The sequence below is a fragment of the Cibotium barometz genome, chromosome 3 (assembly GCF_041138505.1).
Source record: "Cibotium barometz isolate CiBa-2024 chromosome 3, ASM4113850v1, whole genome shotgun sequence".
In the NCBI taxonomy this organism is placed as follows: Eukaryota; Viridiplantae; Streptophyta; class Polypodiopsida; order Cyatheales; family Cibotiaceae; genus Cibotium; species Cibotium barometz.
The window spans coordinates 65666141-65688624 of NC_141048.1; the positions used below are offsets into that span (position 1 = coordinate 65666141).

At 43.3% G+C, this 22484-nt stretch overlaps 1 protein-coding gene across 1 annotated transcript; it reads left to right on the forward strand.

Annotated features, from left to right (window-relative positions):
* The first annotated feature begins 15487 nt into the window (after nt 1-15487).
* On the forward strand, nt 15488-18579 carry LOC147640415 (pentatricopeptide repeat-containing protein At5g27110-like). Its single transcript, XM_086780278.1, has one exon. The coding sequence runs from the start codon at nt 15879-15881 to the stop codon at nt 18444-18446; it is 2568 nt and encodes an 855-aa protein (XP_086636404.1). The 5' UTR covers nt 15488-15878; the 3' UTR covers nt 18447-18579.
* The last annotated feature ends 3905 nt before the right edge of the window (nt 18580-22484 follow it).

A 22484-nucleotide genomic window follows, 5' to 3' on the forward strand; every position in this document is an offset into this window, starting at 1 on the left:
TCTCTCTCCTTCTCTTGTGCTGTCTGTTTTCTGCACTCTACTTGCTCTTGTGGTCTCAGATTTGGTTATCATCTTCGCTGCGTATTTTGACATGGTATCAGAGCCCTAGGCTCTTGAAAGATCTTGGGAGTTTTCTGAGCAAGAGGGGGATTGTTGCGTTGCTGATTGGTGGACTATTAGGGAGTGTTCGGGAAGAGAAGTAGCAAGAGGAAGGCGGGCTAAATTGCTGGACAGCCACTTGCAGGTTTAAAGTTTTTTTTCCCACCCACCCACCCTTTTCAGTTACATCCCCGCGATGGCAGATTTGTTAGAGCTGGCTGAGAAGCATGTGAAGATCCCAACTCTCCCCATGTTCCCAGTGGACCGTCAGTTGGACAGGAACAATTACGGCATCTGGAAGGTTATAATGGAGTCTGTGCTGGAGTCATATGACCTTGCTGATTTTATTGTTATCGGGGTTGCACGGCTGGAAGTAGAGGAAGGGGAGTTACTGTCAACGAAGAAGGACCGCGAGGCACATACACAGATGTGGGATCGTGTCAACGCTAGGGTCCGGTCATTTATCTTCCTCAGCTGCACACCGCAAGTAATCAATGACGTAAAGCATATGACACTGCCCAGAGGCATATAGCAGCACTTGGCTTCTCTTTATAACAGGGTATCGCCCATGAAGAAGATTTCCTTGGAAGTGCAGATGCGGGTTATGAACCCTGCAAAGTCGTCGACGATGCGGGAGCACATAAACAAGCTGCAGGCCCTTCAGCAGGAAGTCCTCCAGGCTGGGAAGGAGATATCATCAGAAGATCTGGCCATTTCTTTGCTGTCCCACTTGCCTGCTCAGTATTCCGCTTTCTACTCCTCTTTGATTACTAGTGGTAGGCTCAACACCATTACTAGGGAGGAGCTTGTGCCCATGGTCTTGGACCAGGAGGAACGATTCACGAACCCTCCTCACAACGGAGGTTCGGAGGCCTTAACTGGCCAACGGCCGAAAGGCCGGAATAACAACAAGGGCAAAGGGAAGGCTTCACCGGAGAAGTCTTCTGAGAAGAAGCCTGACACAGAACGAGAGAAACTGAAGGCCGAGCGGTCTTGCAATGATTGTGGCGAGAAAGGCCACTATTGGAGGAAGTGTCCTAAGCGGACTGGGAAGAGTGCTGATTCTTCAGCCTCAGCTGCAAAGACTCTTGCATTTGTGCACTTAGAGATGATGGACTCTGATGCTTCATTGTCTTCGAGCGAGGAGGCAGTTGGCTTCACCGCAAAGGATACCTGGGAATGGATTCTTGACAGTGGTGCTTCCAGGCACATGACTCCGTCCCGTGACTTCTTTCTGGATCTCAAACGGTAGTCAGGTCGCATTGTCATTGGCGACAACTCCACCATTCCGATACACAGTGAGGGCCGGATGGAGATTATTCCCGATGGCAAGGGGGCAAGCATGCCTCCCGTCGGATGACCACGATTCGGACTGTTCTTGCCTTTGCTTCTTCTCAGAGATGGCCCGTGTATCAAATGGATGTAAAATCTGCGTTCCTTAATGGTGATCTGCAGGAGGTGGTGTATGTTGAGCAGCCTCCAGGCTTTGTTGTTCCAGGATCAGAAGGGATGGTTTATAGGTTACGTAAGGCCTTGTATGGTCTTAAGCAGGCTCCCAGGGCTTGGAATCAGAAGATTGATTCCTTCTTTGTTCGGACTGGTTTTCAGAGATCGGTTGCAGATCCCAACCTGGATCTCTTTCGGGAACGCGGCGTGGTTACGATTATCATCCTTTATGTGGATGATCTCATTCTCACCGACGGTCACGTGGAGCACATTGGCGTGACGAAGGCTGCCTTGTCAAAGGAGTTTGAGATGACCGACCTAGGCTTACTCCACTTCTTTTTGGGATTGGAGATCTGGCAGACCCAAAGGGGGTTTTTTGTTTCTCAGCAGCGGTATGTTCATGAGTTGCTTGAGGCCTTTGGGATGGAGAACTGCAAGCCTATTACTTCGCCGATGGACCCAAATACAAAGTTAACTGTTAATGATCCTTGTGAGCCAGTTGATGCCTCATAGTATCGGAAGTTGGTTGGTTCATTGATTTGGTTGCTGAACACCAGATTGGACTTGAGCTTCTTCGTGGGGCTGTTGAGCTCTTTTATGCAGACGCCATTAAAGTCTCATTGGGACGCAGGATTGTGGATCTTGCGGTATCTGCAGAGTACGAAGGATCTAGGACTCTTTTACACAGGAGGGGATGGAGTCAGACTCCAAGGTTGGAGTGACTCAGATTGGGGAGGAGATCCAGCCACGAGGAGATCTACTTCAGGTTACAGTTTTACCCTCGGCTCAGGAGTAGTAAGAGGCAGCCAACTATTGCCCTATCTACGACAGAGGCAGAGTACTGGGCTGCTTATGGTGCTGCTTGCGAGGTTGTGTGGCTGCGGAGGTTGCTAGGCAAGATTGGGTTTCCACAGAAGGAGCCCACAGTCATCCAGTGTGATTACCAGAGTTGTATAGCTATTGCTCGGAACCCGGTCTTCCATGCCCAGACCAAGCACATAGAGATACAGTATCACTTTGTACGTGAGAAGATCTTGGCTGGTGACATCTTGATTCTTGGTACTTTATTGTTCGACGGAGAACAATGCGGTGGACCTCTTCACAAAGTCTCTACTTCAGGCTACGCTCAGGCGGCACTCCAGCTCCCTAGGGTTGATTTCACAGCCAGGAGCTGAGAGGGGGTGTTAGAAGTCATCTCTTGTCTTTATCAGACACGAGGGCCTCTGTTGTGGGTGTGCCCGCCTTGTATAGGTGTTTTCTCATTTTTTCTCACTTCCTGTATTTTTTCCCCATTTTTCCCTATTTTTCCATGGTGTGGGTGGCTGGCCTATGCTGGCAGGATCACACAGAAGCTGGCCGACTGCACTCGTGTGCATATGGAACTGGCCGACTTCTTTTTGTTGAGGTCGTGGAGGTTTTTGGCTGGTTGGCCGACTGGAGGAGACCCCAGTCGTGAGGCTGGCGGCCTGTTTCTCCACTGGCCGACTGCATATATGGGGCCATATAAAATGGCCCCATGGCCCCCACATCATTGTATCATCTTTTCATTGCGGGATCTTGTGTATAGAGAAGAGTTACACGCCTATCTCTCTCCTTCTCTTGTGCCGTCTATTTTCTGCACTCTACTTGCTCTTGAGGTCTTAGATTTGGATATCATCTCCGCTGTGTATTTTGACAAAACCAACAGCTACTTTTGGAATATCCTGTCTCATAACTATTGAACTGCTATGACACATGAGGTGATGATGAAGAAAAAGGGGTGATGGATAATTTGTGGAATGGTTTGTGGAAGGTGGCCACAAACGTGATGACACCAAACATGTCCAAACTAGCATGCTTGTATGGTTTGCTTGTCTTATTATACAAAGAATAAAAAATAGATTTCAATAAAGCAATATTTTGCCAAAGGCCCTTGACTATAGTATGTTTGTGTGTGAGAGAGCGAGGGGGCATGCAACGCACCAAAATCCATGAACAATCCAGCCAGTAAGGCTGGAATATCCTCCCAAGGTGAAGATAAATCTGATGACATTCTCTTGTGGTGCCTCCATGACACCATACATTGAAGACACTCCACCCGATACAAACAACAACAGGTGAGAAGAATCCTCATGTACTAGCTCCAAAACTAAAGTAACTGCCATTGAGGCCAAAGATTCTCCACCTAGTGCAAACGACAATTGTGAAGATTCTTCCTCAGAGACCTGGCCGGAAACTTCCTATGTCCGAGCTTGTGGCAATTCAATGAAGCACCTTGGGTGTGTGCTGAATCCCATAAATGAAAAAAGTTGATGCGCACGCACATATGCATCTCCTTTAAACTCATCCTCTTCTGAAGAAGGCTCCTCCTCATAATGCTCCGCCAAATGTATAAGCCCAATCTATTTCATTTCTTTTGTTAGATTTTTAGAGGATGATTTCACAATAGAACCGTCTTACGCGCTCGTTTGAGCGGGTAAGATGGTAAAGTGTCTTGCGATAGGTTGGGTGGGTGGAGCCATGTTAACCTACCGAGTGGTCAACATACCCCCACATCCTTGCTTCATACAAGTTGGCGGTGATGTTGTTACCGGAGTGGAAAGGTGTGGATGGTCCTTGATATGCCATGAAGTTGGCATGTGAGGGTAAGTGGTATGTTCCAAACTGATCCACGACCGGATGTAGGGCATATTGGTAAGAAGCTTTGGGTAGCCTTGGTAGTAGGTAGCATAGAAAGTGCTAGGAGATGTAGCGGTTCTTCATGCTAGGCCTCAGTTGGTTGTGGAAGTGGCATGGATCAGTCAATATTAGGTAGAAACAATCCACACCTTATGATTGACAGAAGAGTACCATGGAATGATTGGTATGGGTCGCTTTGGATTGCACGACATGACAGTATGTCCTGATCTTAGAGCATGATGCTTAGAGATGAGCCTTCTTCATGGGCGAATACGTTGACCAGGGTGCGGTTGTGTTGGTGTGTTGAATTAAAGTTGAAGCAGAGGTTACATGTATTGAAGCTCTTTGGAGGTACACGCAAGGTATCGTCGACCTCAATCTCCAAGGTCAAGGTCGAGGGTTCTCTAGGTGATGGGTCATACCATGGGCTAGGCTGGTGTTCACCATTTGGACGGTTGTCAACGATGAGGCTTAATGCAGCTGCTGGAGATAGCAGTGCCTATTGATGTGTCTACTAGATGCAGAGCCCGTGTGTATATTGTAGATGTCGTGCATGAGCATTGGCAAAAAGGTGGGCCGTGTAGAATCTCCTTCCGGTGAAAACTCCAACATATCACTTTCTTCGACACTTATTTGTTGAAGAATTGTAGATGTCATGCATGAGCATTGGCAAAAAGGTGGGCCCATGTAGAAGTTTCTTCGGTGAAAACTCTAACATATCACTTTCTTCGACTTGACTCTTTACACATGGTTTGAGATAGAGAATTGAGTGTGGATGTGTAGTGAGGGTGGTCGATAAGGCGAGTGTGAATGAGGTTAGGTTATCCATGAGAATGGAAGAATTTAGGACACCCAATATAGCATGTATGTTGGTAAACTATGAACAATGTGGCTTGTCGGACAATGTGTAGGATGCGGCTTGTAGTGACATGGGCATCTCTAACTCGTTAAATTAGCATGGTTGTGGCCATGTTTTGCACCTGCTGTACTTTGGAGGGAGAGGCAAAGCCCGGTTGAGTATTGGGATTTTGTCGGCTTTGGTTGCATTGCTGGCTCTTCTCCCTATTTAGGTATTCTCTTCTCAATTCTCTTCTTGGGAGAGGTTTTCATGTTTGCACTCTCCCACCCTCATTCTCTCTTCTTCTCTTCTTCTCTCTCTCTCTCTCTCTCTCTCTCTCTCTCCTTTGTCTATTTTTTTTGCAAATAAAAAATAAGAAATAAGAAATTTAAGTGTATCTATGTACACACACACATATATATATATACATATATATACATACATATATATATACATATATACATACATACATACATACATACATACATACATACATATATATATATATATATATATATATGTATGTATAGATGTACACCTTGACATAGCACAAGTGAGCCTACATCGCCACATGGCACCCTTTTCTCTTAAAAAAATAGTATTTTATATATATATATATATATATATGTATAGATGTACACCTTGACATAGCACAAGTGAGCCTACATCGCCACATGGCACCCTTTTTTCTTAAAAAAATAGTATTTTTTTTTGTGTGATGATATGGCCTACATTGCCACACGGCACATGTGATCCTACATTGCCATGTGGCACCTTAAAAAAATGATTTTGTAAAATTATAAGTGATGACTTTGGCACCTATGAGCCTACATTGCCATGTGGCACATGTAAGCCTATGTCACCACGTCACCCTTTTTTTTAAAAGTTTTTATTTTGGGTGATTACGTGGCATCCATGAGCCTATGTTGCCACATGGTACATGTGAGCATATGTCACCACGTGACCTTTTTTGGGTGATGATGTGGCACCTATGAGCCTACATTGCTAGATGGTGGTACACGTGAACCTATGACACCATGACGTATTTTTTTAGAACTTTTTTTGTTTTTTATAACAATTTTTGAGAGAGAGAGAGAGAGAAAGAAAGAAGAAAGAAAGATTTATGAACGTCTTCCAAAAGACCGAACTCCATCATCAGTGATACTCATGAAGTGATCTCTGTAGTATAGCATCTTTGGTGGAAGAGGCTGTGTAGGCGATATCCATGTCTCTCGTGTATAGAGCTGCCATAGGTCCTGTCTCAATACTCTGTTCCTCTCACTATGAGAGAGACGGATATGTGGTGCATCCCTGTCATACTGGAATGGTGGTAGATGATCCATGTCTAGGCCATGCTGTGAGAACCAATGTGTGACATGTGCATACCATGATCCTCTGTCTCCTGCCTTAGCCAGCTGTTTAGATGCCTCAAAAGCTCTATATGACAATCTGTCCTGTGGCATCTCTCTGAATCTGTCTAGCAGGCATATAGTCAGGAATATGGCCTCTACCAGCATAGGAGGCGCAGCAAACTTTGCTCGAATAATGTCATGAGGTACTGACGGTTTGCTGTGTATCATGTGTGCCATCATGAGGGCATGTGGTCTCTCTATCTGTGTCCACCAATGGGTAGCAAGGCCTGGCGCCCATACCGCTGCTCCATACATCAGTGCCCGGTGTGACTAATGTGTCAAATAGCCACCCCTTCGTCCGGGGCTCCTGAAAATGCGCCTGGTGGCACTGTCTCTCTAGCATAGCCAATGCTGCATATCCCCGTGTCAATCTAGCTCTGGCTGCTAAACCCATGGTGAAGCAAGTGGCTGCTGAAGAGAAGGTAACCCCTAGGTACACGTATGATGTCACCACCTCCACCTGGCGTCCTGCGAGAGTGAATGTCAGCTGACTCCTGCCCTGTCTCGATGTATGAAAGACCATAACCTTGGTTTTCCCAAGGTTCACAGTAAGACCCCTCTGTGTGCAGAAATCATCGAGTGCATGTAGATGCTGCTGTAGACCTCCTGGAGACTCAGACACTAATACAATATCATCAGCATAAAGCATAATATGTACTGAGGTACCTGCGAGATCAACTCCATCTCCGCCTCCCCGTGTAATGAAGTCAGCCACCTCATCAATGTATAACCCAAATAGCGTGGGGGAAAGTGGGCATCCTTGCTTTACACCAATGGTGCTAGCAATAGTCTCGGACATACCTCCTAGGCATCTGACTCGCCCAAAAACCTGCTCATATAATGCATAGATGCCCCATGTCATATCTGCTGGTATGCCAAGAGATTGCAGGCGTTGAAAGAGCCTCTCTCGTGGTACTGTGTCAAATGCCTTGCGGAAATCCACAAAGCAGCAATAGAGCTTTCTCTTCCTCACTCTGGCCTGATCAATCATACATCTCAAAGTGAATACATGGTCAGTGGTAGAGAAAGCTCTCCTGAAGCCTGCTTACCCTGATGAGCGTAAACCTGCTCGCTCAACATATAAGCTAAGCTCATGCTTCAACATTGCACCATAGAGTTTGGCCAACACGTGGCCAACCATAACCGTCCTGTAGTTGCTCGGATCGAGCATATCCCCTGTTTTGTGGATCGGCACAATGGTGTGCATCGTCCACTCCGTAGGCAAACCCTCTACTAGTGCCCTGTTAAACAGGTGTGCAAGAAAAGGAGCCAAAGAATCTACTGCATATATGAGATGCTCACCCTGTAGGCCCATATGGTCGGCGGCCCGTCCATGCTCTAGGCGGCGGATAGCTTCCTTTACCATCGAGTGGGTAAAGAAGCTAGTTGTGGTAGGTCGAGGCTCTTGTGGCTGAGGTATAGGTGGCTGCTGTGGGGCGTGGTATAGGCCCTCTGCATATGTGTGCCATGTCTGTTGGTTTGCAATGGGTGTCGGTGTCTGGGGGGCTCTCTGAAGTGCCGCCATGAGATAAGGCTATCTCTACTCATGAAGAAATGGAAGATCTCTAGCTCCTGTATCTCTGCGAATGCCCACCTTTTGCGGCGGCGAGTAAGTCTCCTCATCTCTCTCCTCGACTCCTGCTCTGTGATGGCTCCCAAGGCTCTCTGTATGCAGAGCCATGAGTATAGGGCTCTGCACTCATCATCATACCATCTGTTCTGGGGCATAGTCCCAGATCTCGCAGGCTCTCCTGAGAGTGGACATGATGTGGGAAGCTCTGTAATGCAGCCGTGTGTAGGAGTGATGCCAGCTGGGCTGCTGTAATAATGGTATCCATAGGTGCCAGCTGGGCTGTTGTAATGGTATCCATAAGTGCCAGGGGATCCATGAGTGATGCCAGCTGGGCTGCTATAATGGTATCCATAAGTGCCAGGGGATCCATGAGTGATGCCAGCTGGGCTGCTGGTGGGCATGATGTGGGAAGCTTTGTAATGCAGCCATGTGTAGGAGTGATGCCAGCTGGGCTGCTATAATGGTATCCATAGGTGCCAGGGGATCCATGAGTAGGAGCCCATCCTCTACTCTGCGAGTATATATGTCTGCCATGTCATGTGTGAAGTAGATGGTAGTGTGTGGCGTCGGTATGTGGGGGGCTGGTGATACCGGTGATCCGGCTAGTGAAAATGCCAAGTATGTATGATCTACCCCAATAGTCTACCACTGTGCCTCCGGTCCGTGTATGACCCCCATGTGGGAAGCATGTCAGCCTTCCTGATCCCGGCCACTGTAGCATCCCGTTATAAATAACGAGACGATGCTTGGCTCCCAACTCTACTAAGTGGTCCCCATAATGTCCTCTGTCTGGTCCAGTGTGCTCTGATGCCCGACTAGCCCCTATCTCCTCTGGATCCACAGGGTGGAGGATCTCCATGTCATCAATCATACACCTCACACTGTCTGCTCTCTGTGTGTGGGCATTGAAGTCACCCATAAGAAATAATTCCCCTAGTGTAGAATAATGCATAATCTCCTCTGACAGACAAGTGTATGGCGAGGCTCCTGTCTCCTCCTCCTGTGGCATGTCCTCTATAATGACATATGAGGATCCTGATGGAGGAAAGTAACATAGGGCTATGTATATAACCCTGTCCTGTGAGAGCTGTAAGCTGATCCACATGTATTTGGCCTCTGGATCCTGTGCTACCACTCTCAGTCTCCCCTGTAGCTCCCGTCTGAATAGAATTGCTACTCCCCCCGACCCTCTCGAGGTACCTTCGCGTGTGGTCCTCCTGTATGTTGACTCCCACTGGAATCCCTCTACTCGAGGTAGCCCTCTCTCTGGGCTCTGATGTGTCTCTGTCAGAAGTATGATGTCTCTCCCCACCATAACATGCTCTAGTCGTCTAGGCTGCACCCATAGTGAACCATTACAGTTCCATACTACCATGTGTATCTCTGTCAGTGGCCTGGTCTGTGTCCCATAGGCCCCAAACCGCTAATCCATGGGCTGGCCATCAATGATGACCCGACCATCTCGATAGAAGGCCTTCTTGCCTTCTCTCCTCGCGTGTAAGACTCGTGGCATGCAAGCTCTCCTATGCTCTATCTGCATCCTCGTGAGATAACCATCCAAGAAAATAGGAGCTCCCTCTAAGCCTCGTAGTATGACCCTCTTCCTCATGAAGGTGACCCTCTTTGTCTCTCCTGCAAACTGTAGGATGAGGGCTCGCTTACGTGTTGAGTCTTTCCCGGCTCTCCATGCTTTGGTGAAGGGGAGAGGGTCCTCTTCCGTGTAGCCTAGCTTCATGCATAGAAGCTGTCCATCTTTCTCGGTAGTGGAGTTGGGTGTCTCGGCTATACCTGTGACTCGAATGTTGAGGGGGTGGGCATGCCTCATCTCCTCCTCCTCAATGGTGGTGTGAATGATTTGATGTTCTTCCCTTTGAGTCTCCTCCCTCACTTCTTTGCGGATGTTCTTCGTCACCACCTCAACCCATCCTGACTGCTTGGCTTCGAGTTTTCCCTCCATGTTCTTCCCTTTGAGTCTCCTCCCTCACTTCTTTGCGGATGTTCTTCTTCACCACCTCAACCCATCCTGACTGCTTGGCTTTGAGTTTTCCCTCCATGTCCTTTGTGATCTCCTTGGAGATCTCTTCTTTGATGGCCGTGAGAGTGTTCTCACTGATCTCCCCTTCTTCCTTCTCGGTGTTCTTGACGGCTACCAGTTCCACTTTCAATGCACTCACTTCCTCCTTGAGTGCTGTGTTCTCTTGTTCAAGGCCTGTGACCCGTGCTTCGAGGGCCATGATGTGCCGGTGTAGTTTGTTCTCCACCTCATTGAGGTTGGAATCGGATGTCTTCTTGTTCTCCTTGATTAGTGCCTTCATTGCCGTCTCGAGGGCCTCGAGTTTCTCTTGGAGACTCGGGGGGCCATTCCTTGAGATTACTCTGCAGCCCTTCCCATAGGCAGGGAGGAGAGAGAGAGAGAGAGAGAGTTATGTTGCTGCCTTGGGGGCTTGAGCAAGGGTGGGTGGGGAAAGGGCGACATAGGGCCTACCAGACAGGCAGGCGGGCCAGCATAGCGCCAGGGCGGCAATATAGCGAACAGGGAACAGAAGCGGGCGGCAGTGGGCGGCTACGCACAGAGGCGCGAAGCGAGCAGGGAATAGAAGCAGCGAAGCGGGGGCGAAACAGCGAACAGGGAGAGGGCGGCGGAAGCAAACAAAGAGAGGGCGGCGAGCAGGGGTGAACGGAGAGAGAGAGAGAGAGAGAGAGAGAGAGAGAGAGAGAGAGAGAGTATGTTACCATAAGTAAAGAGTCCACACATGCAGGTGTGGGTGTGTATGTATTGTGTGTGCACGTAGGTGCATGAAGAAATTACTCCTACATATCATAGATGTTTGAAGATGTCTATGACCATAGAAGAGTTAGGGATTTTGGAAAAGCATTGGTTGTGAACTTTTGACCGTGTAGCATTTCTCTGCATGTTTCACATGATTCATGCACCTTCGCTCATATTGGTTTTTCAAGTACAATACACTTTATACAGAAAGTGCAATAAACAACATCCATCCATCCATCATGCCAATCTAGAAGAGACCCTATTTTATTCGTAAGTACTTAGAGTACTCAGATCTTTTATCGTCCTAAGAATCTAGTAGTATTGAGAATGCATTTATAAATGAGCTAAGAGGAGACTGGATCTAGGGGGTGGGCCCAATTACTGACATGATATGACCTAAGCAGCTGTAAGTAGTCGTTTTACACCAGGTACAGCTTGCAGAAACCAATTAGAACAATAGAAGAACCAAATCTCAATCATGTAGACATTAACACACTCAATTTGACCATGTTTACTTGATGGGAAGAACCAAATCTCAATCATATTTACTCGATGGGAAGGACTACCAAAATTGATGGAGTGCAAGGACTAATCTTGCAATCATGGTCAGTAGCAAGACAAATTCACGAGGGAGCCCAAGTCCTTTATTCCAAGACACAAGAAGTTATTTTACACCCAATCCTAATTCCAACCATGAATGGGGCCACCAATGCCCTTGTAGAATCCAATGTTTGCACGACCACAATCAAGGGGAGACATGGGAGTAGGAACTTCTAAGCAGTAAGGATCACCTCCTAAAATTGGTAGGTGGAATCAAGGAACTATTGTGGATTGAATGGACAATTTTAGCCTTTAAGGAGAAACGTTTTGTATCTTTAAAATATTGTCTTAAAAAAAAGACATTTTTAAAGGATAATTTCAAAAACTCTTTACTGGTGAGTAAAGATATTTTTGTAATGACCCAAAAATAGACTTTTCTACAAAAATTGAGAGCATCAAACAATAAAAAGAATGGCTTCAAATTTGGTTTGCATGTACTTTAACAATAATTACAAAAATGCATATTTCAAAAAAAACTAATAATAAATCAAAGAATTAAATATTCTATTGGAAGAGGTAGTATTCTAAAATAATTAGATAAAGAAAAATTTCAATAGTAAATCAAAGAATTGAACATTCTATTGGAGGCAATATTCTAAAATAATTGGATTAAGAAAAATGTGCTTGAATTCAAACCATGATTAAAAATCACATTTCCACCATTGAGTTTAACTACTCTTTATCACTATCTATAACATCAATATCCTTTACGGTAGCAATTACATTGTAAGAAGATACTGTAGATGAAGAATCTTTCTGTGTGCATCTATGACACAACACAGTCTTCATCACATGAAAAACCATAACAATGCTGCTCATTTTGGATTTCCCACAATCCATTGAAACGTTAATTTTGGTTTAAGCATGGAGTAACCTTGAATGGTAATTCCATGTGAATAGCAAGGTTATATTAATTCCATTATCTCTAAGAATGGTAATTCCACAGTAAATAGTAAGGCTATATTAATTTTGAATTACCTTTGTCTTTAAGAATGGTAATTCCATGGCAAATAGTAAGGTTATATTAATTTTGATTTTTATTTGCTAACCGATTACAAAGGAATGCATGACCTTTGCTAACCAATTACAAAGGAATGCAACATTTCATTGGACGTGTGGGTTATTATCAAAAATTCATAATCTTTTATGTTGACCTCTATGCTAACCTCTCACAACCCTTAGAATAAATTATTTATAGCATTTGAGTAGATAGAGGAATGTTAGCTTATCATAATTTCAAAGATGCATTGGCAAATGCACTGATTCGTATTGTCCTTGGTCCGGAGTAGAGATGCTCTGAAGATGCACTTGTAAGTGATCTTACAGTTGGATCTTACAATTAGAGTATGACAAATTGGTAAATGGGCTAGACTCCATCTCTTTTTATAAGCTTTGTTCTCTACCTTTGAGCTTTATTGAGCCTTTTGTAATGAGTGATATGTCATTTTCAACATAATATAATATTATAATACATGGTTTAGAGGGAAAAAACCAAACAAATACACTAATATTACAAGCACCAAGATGGGACTTAATTTTCATGCCCATGGAGGATGCTCTAAACTTTGTGATTGGATACATACTAGCATAGTGTGGGAAGCACAAGATGGATTTTTTATTATAAGCTTTTTTCTAGTTAGAAATCAATTACCGCTAGCTGCTAAGATGAATTACACAGCCAATAGAAAGGGAAGGGTTAGCCATGGTTTATAATGTAAAGAAATGTTGGCATTGTTTTTTGGCTAGCAAGTTTGTATTCATTATAGATCATATGCCTTAGTCAATAAACCCTATGCCACTAGAATGATTACATAATGGTTGTTGATGATTTTAGGATTTTTTGGTTGGAGGGCATTCCAACATGTGCATGTATATCATTTATCAAGTGTAACCATTGGAGAGCCACCAATAAAAGCAAATGACAATCTTAGTTCTAGAGTGAGGCAAAGAATTCGTGTGGCTAACATATATACCAATCAATAAGGATATGGCTAGATGACTTATCAAAGAAGCAAATGTATAAAAGAGCAAAGGATGATCTTTTGCGAAGGTGTGTACACAAGAGAATGAATTTATTTCCATTTTAGAGCAAGAACATGTAAGGGTGGTTAGTTGATAATATGCAATAAAAAATCTTGCAGTTAGTTGATATTATGCACAAAAAAATATGGCACGTAAAGTCATGCATATTGGCTTATAGTGGGCCAACCTTGTTTGGTGATGCAGCTAAGTTTGTATGTCACCTGAGTTTGTTTGGTGATACAGCTGAGTTTGTTTTTCAAAAAGCAATGTGATGCATGCCAAAGATTCTCTATACCCCATGGAAAGGATATAATGCCTTTAGCTCCTATCATTATCTAGAAAGACATCGACTTTAAAAATCACACTACAAGGGTTGGTGAGAGTCAAAACCTTGCATGGAGTAGAAATGGAAGGATATTTCAATGGGAGTAAGTTGAAGTAATTTGAAGCACTCTATTATGGCCCTTTAATTGAAGATATGCATTCCAATTCACAAGGAGTAAGAGATGAAAATGGGATGAGAACTTAAAAAGAAAGAATTTAAAAAAGCCAAAGCCAGAGAAGAGAGGCTCCATAGATAATCTTCTTTTGAAATTAATGTGGTCTCAACTATAGACTCTAAAGAAGATGACCCAATATTCCAAGGTACATTCCACATGCGGTCTCAACTCTAAAGTAGATGACCCAATATTACAAGGTATATTCCACATAACCAAAAAATCACCGAAGTGACATAACTTCTAGACACTGGATCTAGTCATAACCTCTTGTCTTATTAAACTTGGAGTAAAATCAAAGTAACAGAAACTTAGGCATGTTCTACATTCTTTGATGCTGAGGATTGTAAATCTCTCTTCCCACATCTCGTGGAAGGCAAGGGTCCCATACTTGTAGGAGCGTTCACAATGTGCCATCTCGAGCATCCATGAGTTAGAGGCCACCCGTGTGCTTAATCCTTTGGATAAGGCTTTGTAGGTTCTACACATCCATAGCTAGTCCTTGAATCCCCTTGCCTTGTCGAATTGTGTTCCCTTGTTGGCTTTTTAACTTTGTTGACTACGTTGACTTTTGATCTTTGACTTCATTGACCCCGTTGACTCCATTAAAGCACTGACTGGGTTAACACCTTACTAAGACACTTAGTCATCTCATAAGATAATCTATGCTCTTGAATTGATTATCTCAAATGAAGGCAAAGGCAAAGCTAACTAGATCATAATCATCGGTCATGCTCGAAAGACGTGACAACCCCATTAACAAGGGGGGATGGTTGTCGCTCATACTTATCCCTCAAATATTTTCTACTTACTAACTTATGTTATTTTTTTGGGATGGTGGGAAGGTAAGAATCCTTCCCCTTTGGCTTTATGGTTTGGAGAATGGCATGTGATCTACTTTAACAAAACTTCCAGACTACTCAAGAGTAAGGTATCATCTCATAAGGACACTCTATGTTCATGAATTCATTATCACGAAATCTAGCAAGGTTGACTAGAACATGACCATCTTAGCAGTCATACTCTCAAGACATGACCCCAGAGGGGATGGTTAATAACACATACCTACCACTCAAACATTTTCCAAGTACTAATTTGGGATGGTGGCATGTTAAAACCTTCCCTTTTGGCTTTATGTTTTGGACGGTGGCATGTGGTCTACCTCTCAAATATTCTCCACTTTAACAGAAATTCTAAACTTCAATACGAGATATCATATTGCATGTGTCAAGTATGGTATGTTGGGGTTGTCAAGTTCTCTCTCACACACACACACACACACACACACACACACACACACAATGGCCTTGAGACCACCACTAGTATACCACCCTTGTGCATGTGATACATCTAAAATTTCATGCTAAAAGTAAGGGGGCCATGTTCTTTGATACCATCTTGACTCTTGAGACATCATGACCTGAGTCAGGGAAGTTGCATACGAACATGCACACGCACGCACACTAAAGGCCACTCCTCTTTTTTTTTTTTTTTTGGTAATGGGAGATTTTTATTTGTACCAAAGCAGTGTCCTTAGGGATGAGAGCTGGAAGTAGGACTCTTGCTTGAGAGGGTTTGTGTTGGATGGTGATTACAAGTTTGTCTTGAAAGGAGAGAGATGTGAGTGAATGGGTACAAGATCTCTCTCTCTCTCTCTCTCTCTCTCTCTCTCTCTTCTTGGTAGGGATCGAGCTTGGGAGCTTGGATTCCTTGTTCTATGATCCCTCATGAAGTGCTGGGGCTCTCTTGCACAAAGATGGCTTCTCTCTCTCACACACTCTCTCTCTCACAGACACAGACACACACACACACACACACACATTGTCGCGCGCACGCACGAAGGCTCTTCTCTTCTAAATTCTAATTCAGCTACATGTAATCCTTTTCACTTCCTAACTTGAAGCACGGCAGTGCCCAGCCCCTAATTGAAACGCTAGTATGCGTTCATTGAACCGAAGGGTCTATGCGGAAGAAGAAACCTGTGCCATGGAGCAGGTTGCACAATATTCTCACAGAATGCGTGAAGAAGAAGGATCTGGATACAGGCAGGCGAGTGCATTCGCTTATGATCAGCGGCAGGCTGGATACAGTGCCCCTGTTGGGAGATCACCTCATCCGCCTTTTCGCTGTGTGCGGCAGCTTGCAAGAAGCCCACCAAGTGTTCTGCAGGATCCGGGCACGCTCTGTTTACACATGGAATTCCATCATCTCAGCCCATGTGAAGCTCAGAAGCAGTCCCATGGCCCTTCACCTCTACCACAGAATGCATCAGGAGGGCATCATCCCAGACAAAGTCACATTCCTTTGCACCTTGAAAGCTTGCACGGCCCTAGCTGCTGTCGATGAGGGCCGGCTTACCCACGCCTACATCATCCACCATGGGCCTGATGTGGATTCAGCACTTGGCTCTGCCCTTATCACATTCTACTCCACAGTTGGATGCCTCCATGATGCTCGTCGAGTTTTCGATGATGTGCCCACCCAAGATGTGGTCTTATGGGGTACCATCATTTATGCTTATGCACAGCATGGGTGTGGCACTTCTGCCCTTGAACTTTTTGAAGCCATGCTGATGAAGGGCCTTATGCCGAGCCACTTCATCACAAATTGCATCCTTAAAGTGTGTGGAAGCATAGAGCAGGTCAGACTGTTGCATGAACAAATAATCAGGAATGGGCTTGAATCAGATGAGGTTATTGGGAGCTCTCTTGTTGACGTTTATGCCAAATTCGGTGAATTGGATGTGGCATACAGTGTGTTTTGGAAACTCGCGAACCGAGATGTTGTATTGTGGGGTGCACTGATTGGTGGATATATTAGGTATGGTCATGGTGTTGTTGCTCTTCAGCTTTTCTGTCAAATGCAACAGCATACCATAAAACCAGACAGGGCCATCTTTCTGTGTGTTTCAGAGGGGTGTGCCCAAATTGGGGACATAAGGCAGGGTAGAGTAATACATGACAAGATCATTCAAAGTGGACTTCAATCAGATGTAGTCATTGGGAGCAGTCTCGTTGGCATGTATGCCATGTGTGGAAGCCTGCATGAAGCACACAACGTGTTTGACAGAATACCAGATCGAGATGTTGTATCATGGGGAGCAATGATAGCAGGTTATATGCATCATGGGCATTGTCAAACAGTGATGAAACTCTTTGTTGAGATGCAAGAGGACGGCATTAAGGCTGACAGTGTGATTCTTTTGAGTTTATTGAGAGCATGTAGTGGTATAGGAGCTATAAGACAGGGCCGTCAGATACATGATCAAGTTATTCAAAGTTCTTTTTTATTCGATGTAGATGTTGGAAATGTGCTTGTCAACATGTACGTTAAATGTGGGAGCCTAAAGGAGGCCCGCCAGGTCTTTGACACGCTTCCAGATCGAAATGAGGTGACATGGGGTACTATGATAGCAGGATATGTTCAAGAAGGGTATGGTTTCTCTGCTTTTGAACTTTTAGACACAATGCCACTGCATTTTAAACCTGATGAAGTCGTGTTCCTATGTGTCTTGAAAGCATGTGCCATCACGGGAGTGGCAAGGAAGGGCAGGGTGGTACATGACCAAGTTATTCAAAATGGACTTGATATAGATGCAGTTGTTTCTAACATGCTTGTCCACATGTACGCCAGCTGCGAAAGTCCAGATGAGGCACGCAGGGTCTTTAATAAGATGCCAAAGAAAGATGTCGTGTCATGGGGTGCATTGATCACAGGATTGGCCTTGAATGGAAACTGCAGGTTGGCCGAGCAGCACCTTGTGGATATGCAACGGCAAGGGGTAAAGCCTGATGACACAATACATACAACTATTCTGACTGCTTACACTCATAATGGCTTATTGGAGGAAGGTCTTCAGTTTTTCAAAAGAATGAGACACATCCGACCCACTGCGACACACTATAATTGCCTGGTTGACCTTTTTAGCCGGACAGGATGCTTGATTGAGGCCAAAGACATACTCCAGACTACGCCTTTCTTGCCGGACATGATTGGATGGATGTCTTTGCTTACAAGTAGTAAGACCTACGGCAACATGCAGCTGGGACAACATTGTTTCAATGAAGTTGTAGGGTTGGATTCTAACTATGCTTCAAGCTTCATGCTCATGTCAAAGGTGTATGCAGACACAGACATGTGGAAAGACGTGAACCAAGTGCAAGAGCTAAGGAAGTGTTTTGGGGCGTCGAAGAAACCGGGAATGGCCTGCATTGAGGTTGATAACAAGGTGCAGCAGTTCTTGGTGGGAGGCAAAAGCCATAGATTAAGTGATAATGCCTATAGGAAGCTGAAAAGGTTGCATGCATCGACTGCAGAAGAAGGATATACACCACAACTTGACATGGTGCTCACGCCATCATGGTGGGATGACACAGAGTGTGCCTTGTGTATCCGGGATGCCGAAATGGCATCACATTTTGGGCTTGTAAAGGGTGAAGACTTACAAGCCATGGAGAATCTTCCAAACTTCTCGTATCCTGTATTCCTAGATGAAGTAGGTAACTTGAAAACCCATGTTCAAAAGATATAGAATTAGGTAATGTCCATATGAATACTTCTTTTCATATGTCTTGAGATTAGTGTTATGAGCAGCAAGATGTAAGAAAACATGGCACCCTCTCTTCTTGAGAGATTAGTGTTATGAGCAACAAGATGTAAGGAAACATGGCACCCTCTCTTCTTGAGATTAGGGTTAGGAGCAACGAGGCGTAAGAAAACACGATGCCCTAAACCCTAAATTCACTTGCTTAGTCAGGTCGAAGCAGCAAACCACAGCTGAAACTTGTCAAAGCATCAAAAAACATTGGAAACGCAACACTCGGTGCATTGCCCACAAAAGAAAGCAGCTTCGATCCGCCTGTTCACGACTGCAAACACAAAAAGGTATTCATCTATGCTCCAAGCAGAAGAATATGGTGCAAGCCTTGCGATTAGAACCCACATAAAGATGAAGTTATTGCCAAGGTAAAGGAAGAGATGAAGCAAGATTTACACAAGACCGTTGGTCAAGGAAGATGTTATCAAATCAGACGTATTTTTAACACATTTTGGAGGCCAATTTTGTAATTCATGTCTCAGTAATATTAAATAGCTTAATTAAAAGGCTTTTGCCAAGAGATAATGGCAGTTTATTGAGTCCATTTGTAAAAGCTACGATAATAAAGCTTTGGTCTTTTAATGGAGGTCTGACCAAGTGTGAAATCATAGCCAAGTATATAAGTGACTATTCACTTGTTTATGGGAAAGTTGTACACATAATGTTAGGCAAACTCATGTATGAGAGGTTTTTTGTCAATGCTTGAGTTGTGCCTTTATGCTTGCAAATGATTGAGAGAGAGAGAGAGAGAGAGAGAGAGAGAGTCCAGTCTTCTTTTGTGTATGGAAGCGGTATCTTGGAACTAGGCTCCACAGGGATAGTCAATTACCAATGACATTTGCAAACTCATTCTAGCTTAGGTTTGGTGGGTGGTAACAATTGTTGTTGCTTTTCATGTCCTAGTTTGCTAGCTCTACATGGTTAAGAACAGCTTTTTTCTTGTGTCTCATCATGAACATGGTGTTACAGTGGAGTATGTGAATAGAAAAAGAAGATAAGGTTTTCATTTCTATTACAAAGATTTCTGGTTTATATTTTTTGATGCTCTTGTTGTATTGAAGCATTGAGTAAATGTTTGCATTGTCAAGTTCTTGGTTCAAATTTTTTCTCGGTTCTTTTTTTTTTGGGTGTGCATTTTTGTTCATTTTCTCCTTTCTGTTTAAAACCCCAAATTCCCAAAAAATATTGTGTTAATTCTTCTATAGTGAAAGAAAAATTGGGTGTGTACATGTTATTTACATCCAAAGAAACCCAAAAAACCTATATAAAAACTCAAATTCTATTGAAAATTTTTAAAAATATAAAGCCTAAAGTTGTCCGTATCGACTTTGTGTAGTTGTTCGAAGGTATTGCTAATTCAATAATACCACCATCACCAACTAGAACATCTAAAGCTTGCTAGGGGAGCCCTGTGTACTTTGAGATGAGACTATTGTAGGGGACTTGCCCACGAGGGATAAACAAAAGGGACAACTAGAAGATGGAGGATGCGATTCAAGGGACTTTGAAATTGTCTTAGAGCCGAGATCAGGGACCTTTGGAAGGACATTGACCTTTAATGTTGAAAAGGTGTGAAATGAAAAAGAGTTGAATCTTGTTGAGGCAAAGATAGCAGCTTGATAACAGAAGTTATGTTGACTCTAGAAGGTTTTATGAAACAAGAGCTTCGTAAAGCATCAACAACGAATGATATACATACATCATAAGGGCAGCAAGAGCTCGAAGAAAGGTCAATATTGCATCTTAATCAATTTCAACCTAGCAAATTGTGATGCTAAGGAATGCTTTGAAAGTTCTTATAATAACACCTTTTTTACCAGAGATCCAATTGTGATAAAATCTTTGAACTTCAACTCGTTAAGACAGCCTTTGGCTAAAAGAAACTCAACTAAAATTTCTAAATGAGGTAATGAGACCTAAGACAAGGGAAAACAAGTAGAAACCCAACTCATTATTGAGAAACTTGCTTGTGTCATTCATTGGAAACCTCTAGTGATATTGGTTGTCTCATTCACTGGAAACCTCTAGTAGAAACCCAACTCATTATTAAGAAACTTGGTTGTGTCATTCACTGGAAATCTCTAATGGAAACCCAACTCATTATTGAGAAACTTGGTTATGTCATTCATTGGAAACCTCTAGTGATATTAGTACAAGAATGTTGTATGAGATGGGTGAAACGTTATCTCCATTGTGGAAAAATTCTTTGAAACCTATTGTGGAAACAGCTCTGTGAGACCCCTACTCCTCTATCTATATAATATTATGGCAGGAGTGAAAAACCACACTAAGGTTAGAGTGACTCACTCGAGGCCCCATATCACAATATCGTGATGGTGGTCAGCTCCCCTTAGCCTGACTAGAACAATCCTCACGTAAGAAAAAGTGAATAAGTCCTCCATGTGTTTTTCCTTCATAATCCTCACAAGCAGGTCACATCATCGAGCAACTCCCCTCGAGGCTCAACAAGGTGTCCTAAGTCCTCAATTATGAAGGACATCCCTCTATTCTCGTACATGACTGCTAGTCTATACTACTCATCCCAAGTTTCTCATTCTAAAATACAATTTGGTCTCATTTTTGAAAGTATCCACCACAAACTCGAGTCCACCTTGTTGCCCACTTTCCAGTTTTTAATCTTTTTTTTTAACTTAAACCAAATCAATAGGCTAAGCCTAGCCTCATCCAAACCCATGGGTCTAGCCTTCCGCCCTACCACTGGACCTATGGAGCTGGTGTGAATTCACACATCCATAATTGAAATTTATATTTTATTCACACACTTAAATTTTTGTATAGAAAAGGATAGTGTACTTGCATTTTTTCAACTTCTACATAGTATTGCCTTGAAATCACCGTAGCACCTTAAGAGCATTAAGGAAAACTTTTGGACCTCTAGCAGAGTGTGCAAATTATCTTCTTTACAAATTGACCCTTCTCCAACCACAAAGCTATGGGCTAGGGGGCTTTATATACTTGAAAATGATGGTTGATCACTCCACAAGCTCCCCTTGTTAACTCAAGGTTAGTAGCCCATAATATATATGTAACTCAACCTTAATCTTCACGCATCCTCTCATTTTTCATGAATCCAGCCACTCCCACATGCATCTAGCTCTTACATTAAGTTAACTCCCTCATTGATATATGGATAGAATTTTCTATTTGTCTCCATGCTTAAGTTATTACTTTATATTTATTTTACACTCTAAAAAATAGACCTAAAGTTTTATAGTTTTCCATCCAACCTTAGACTTTAGATTTTTACCCATTCAACCCTAGCCCAATTGAAATGTGCACACTTTTCTATTTACATTTGTTGCCAAGGCTAATGCTCACACAACCTAGCATATATTTATTTGCATGTGAATTAATATTATTATTTAATTTTATTAAAATAACTCATTTACTTCTTTCATAAATTTTTAAAACTATTATTCTTTCCCTTTTTCTAACTCTAATATGTGCAAGGGGTGCACATGTACACATGTGCACATGGAAAAGCCCCCATTAAATTTGTACACATGCCTAGCTTGGCCAAGTAACTTAAATTTTTATTTCTTTAATTTATATTCTCATAATCCCCAAGTCTCTCCCATTAAATGCACAATTTCAAAAAAAAAAATCACATTCTCTCACTAGAATGTGCACCTTAGAAAAATAATATATCATTTAAGTTTATGGCATAGGAAGAGGGATCTTACATTCTCCCCCACTTGAAGCTCCGAGATGTCCTCATCTTGAAAATTAGGTATAATCCTTCCTCAATTCTTTCCTAAGTGGCATCCTCAGTTGGAAAAAACATTCACTTGATTAAATATTCCTTTAAAATCTTATTTCTAATAGGCTTTTCTCTAACATCCAAAATTTCTTTTGGTTCTAATTCTACTTGTCCTTGGGCTAGAAAAGCAACTTGTTTGTCATCCAAAATATGATGATTTGGGACATGTTTTTTTAGCAGATTAACATGAA

Bases quoted from the DNA above. Each gene is read 5' to 3' on its own strand.
- LOC147640415 (XM_086780278.1), top strand. From the start codon at position 15,879: ATGCGGAAGAAGAAACCTGTGCCATGGAGCAGGTTGCACAATATTCTC.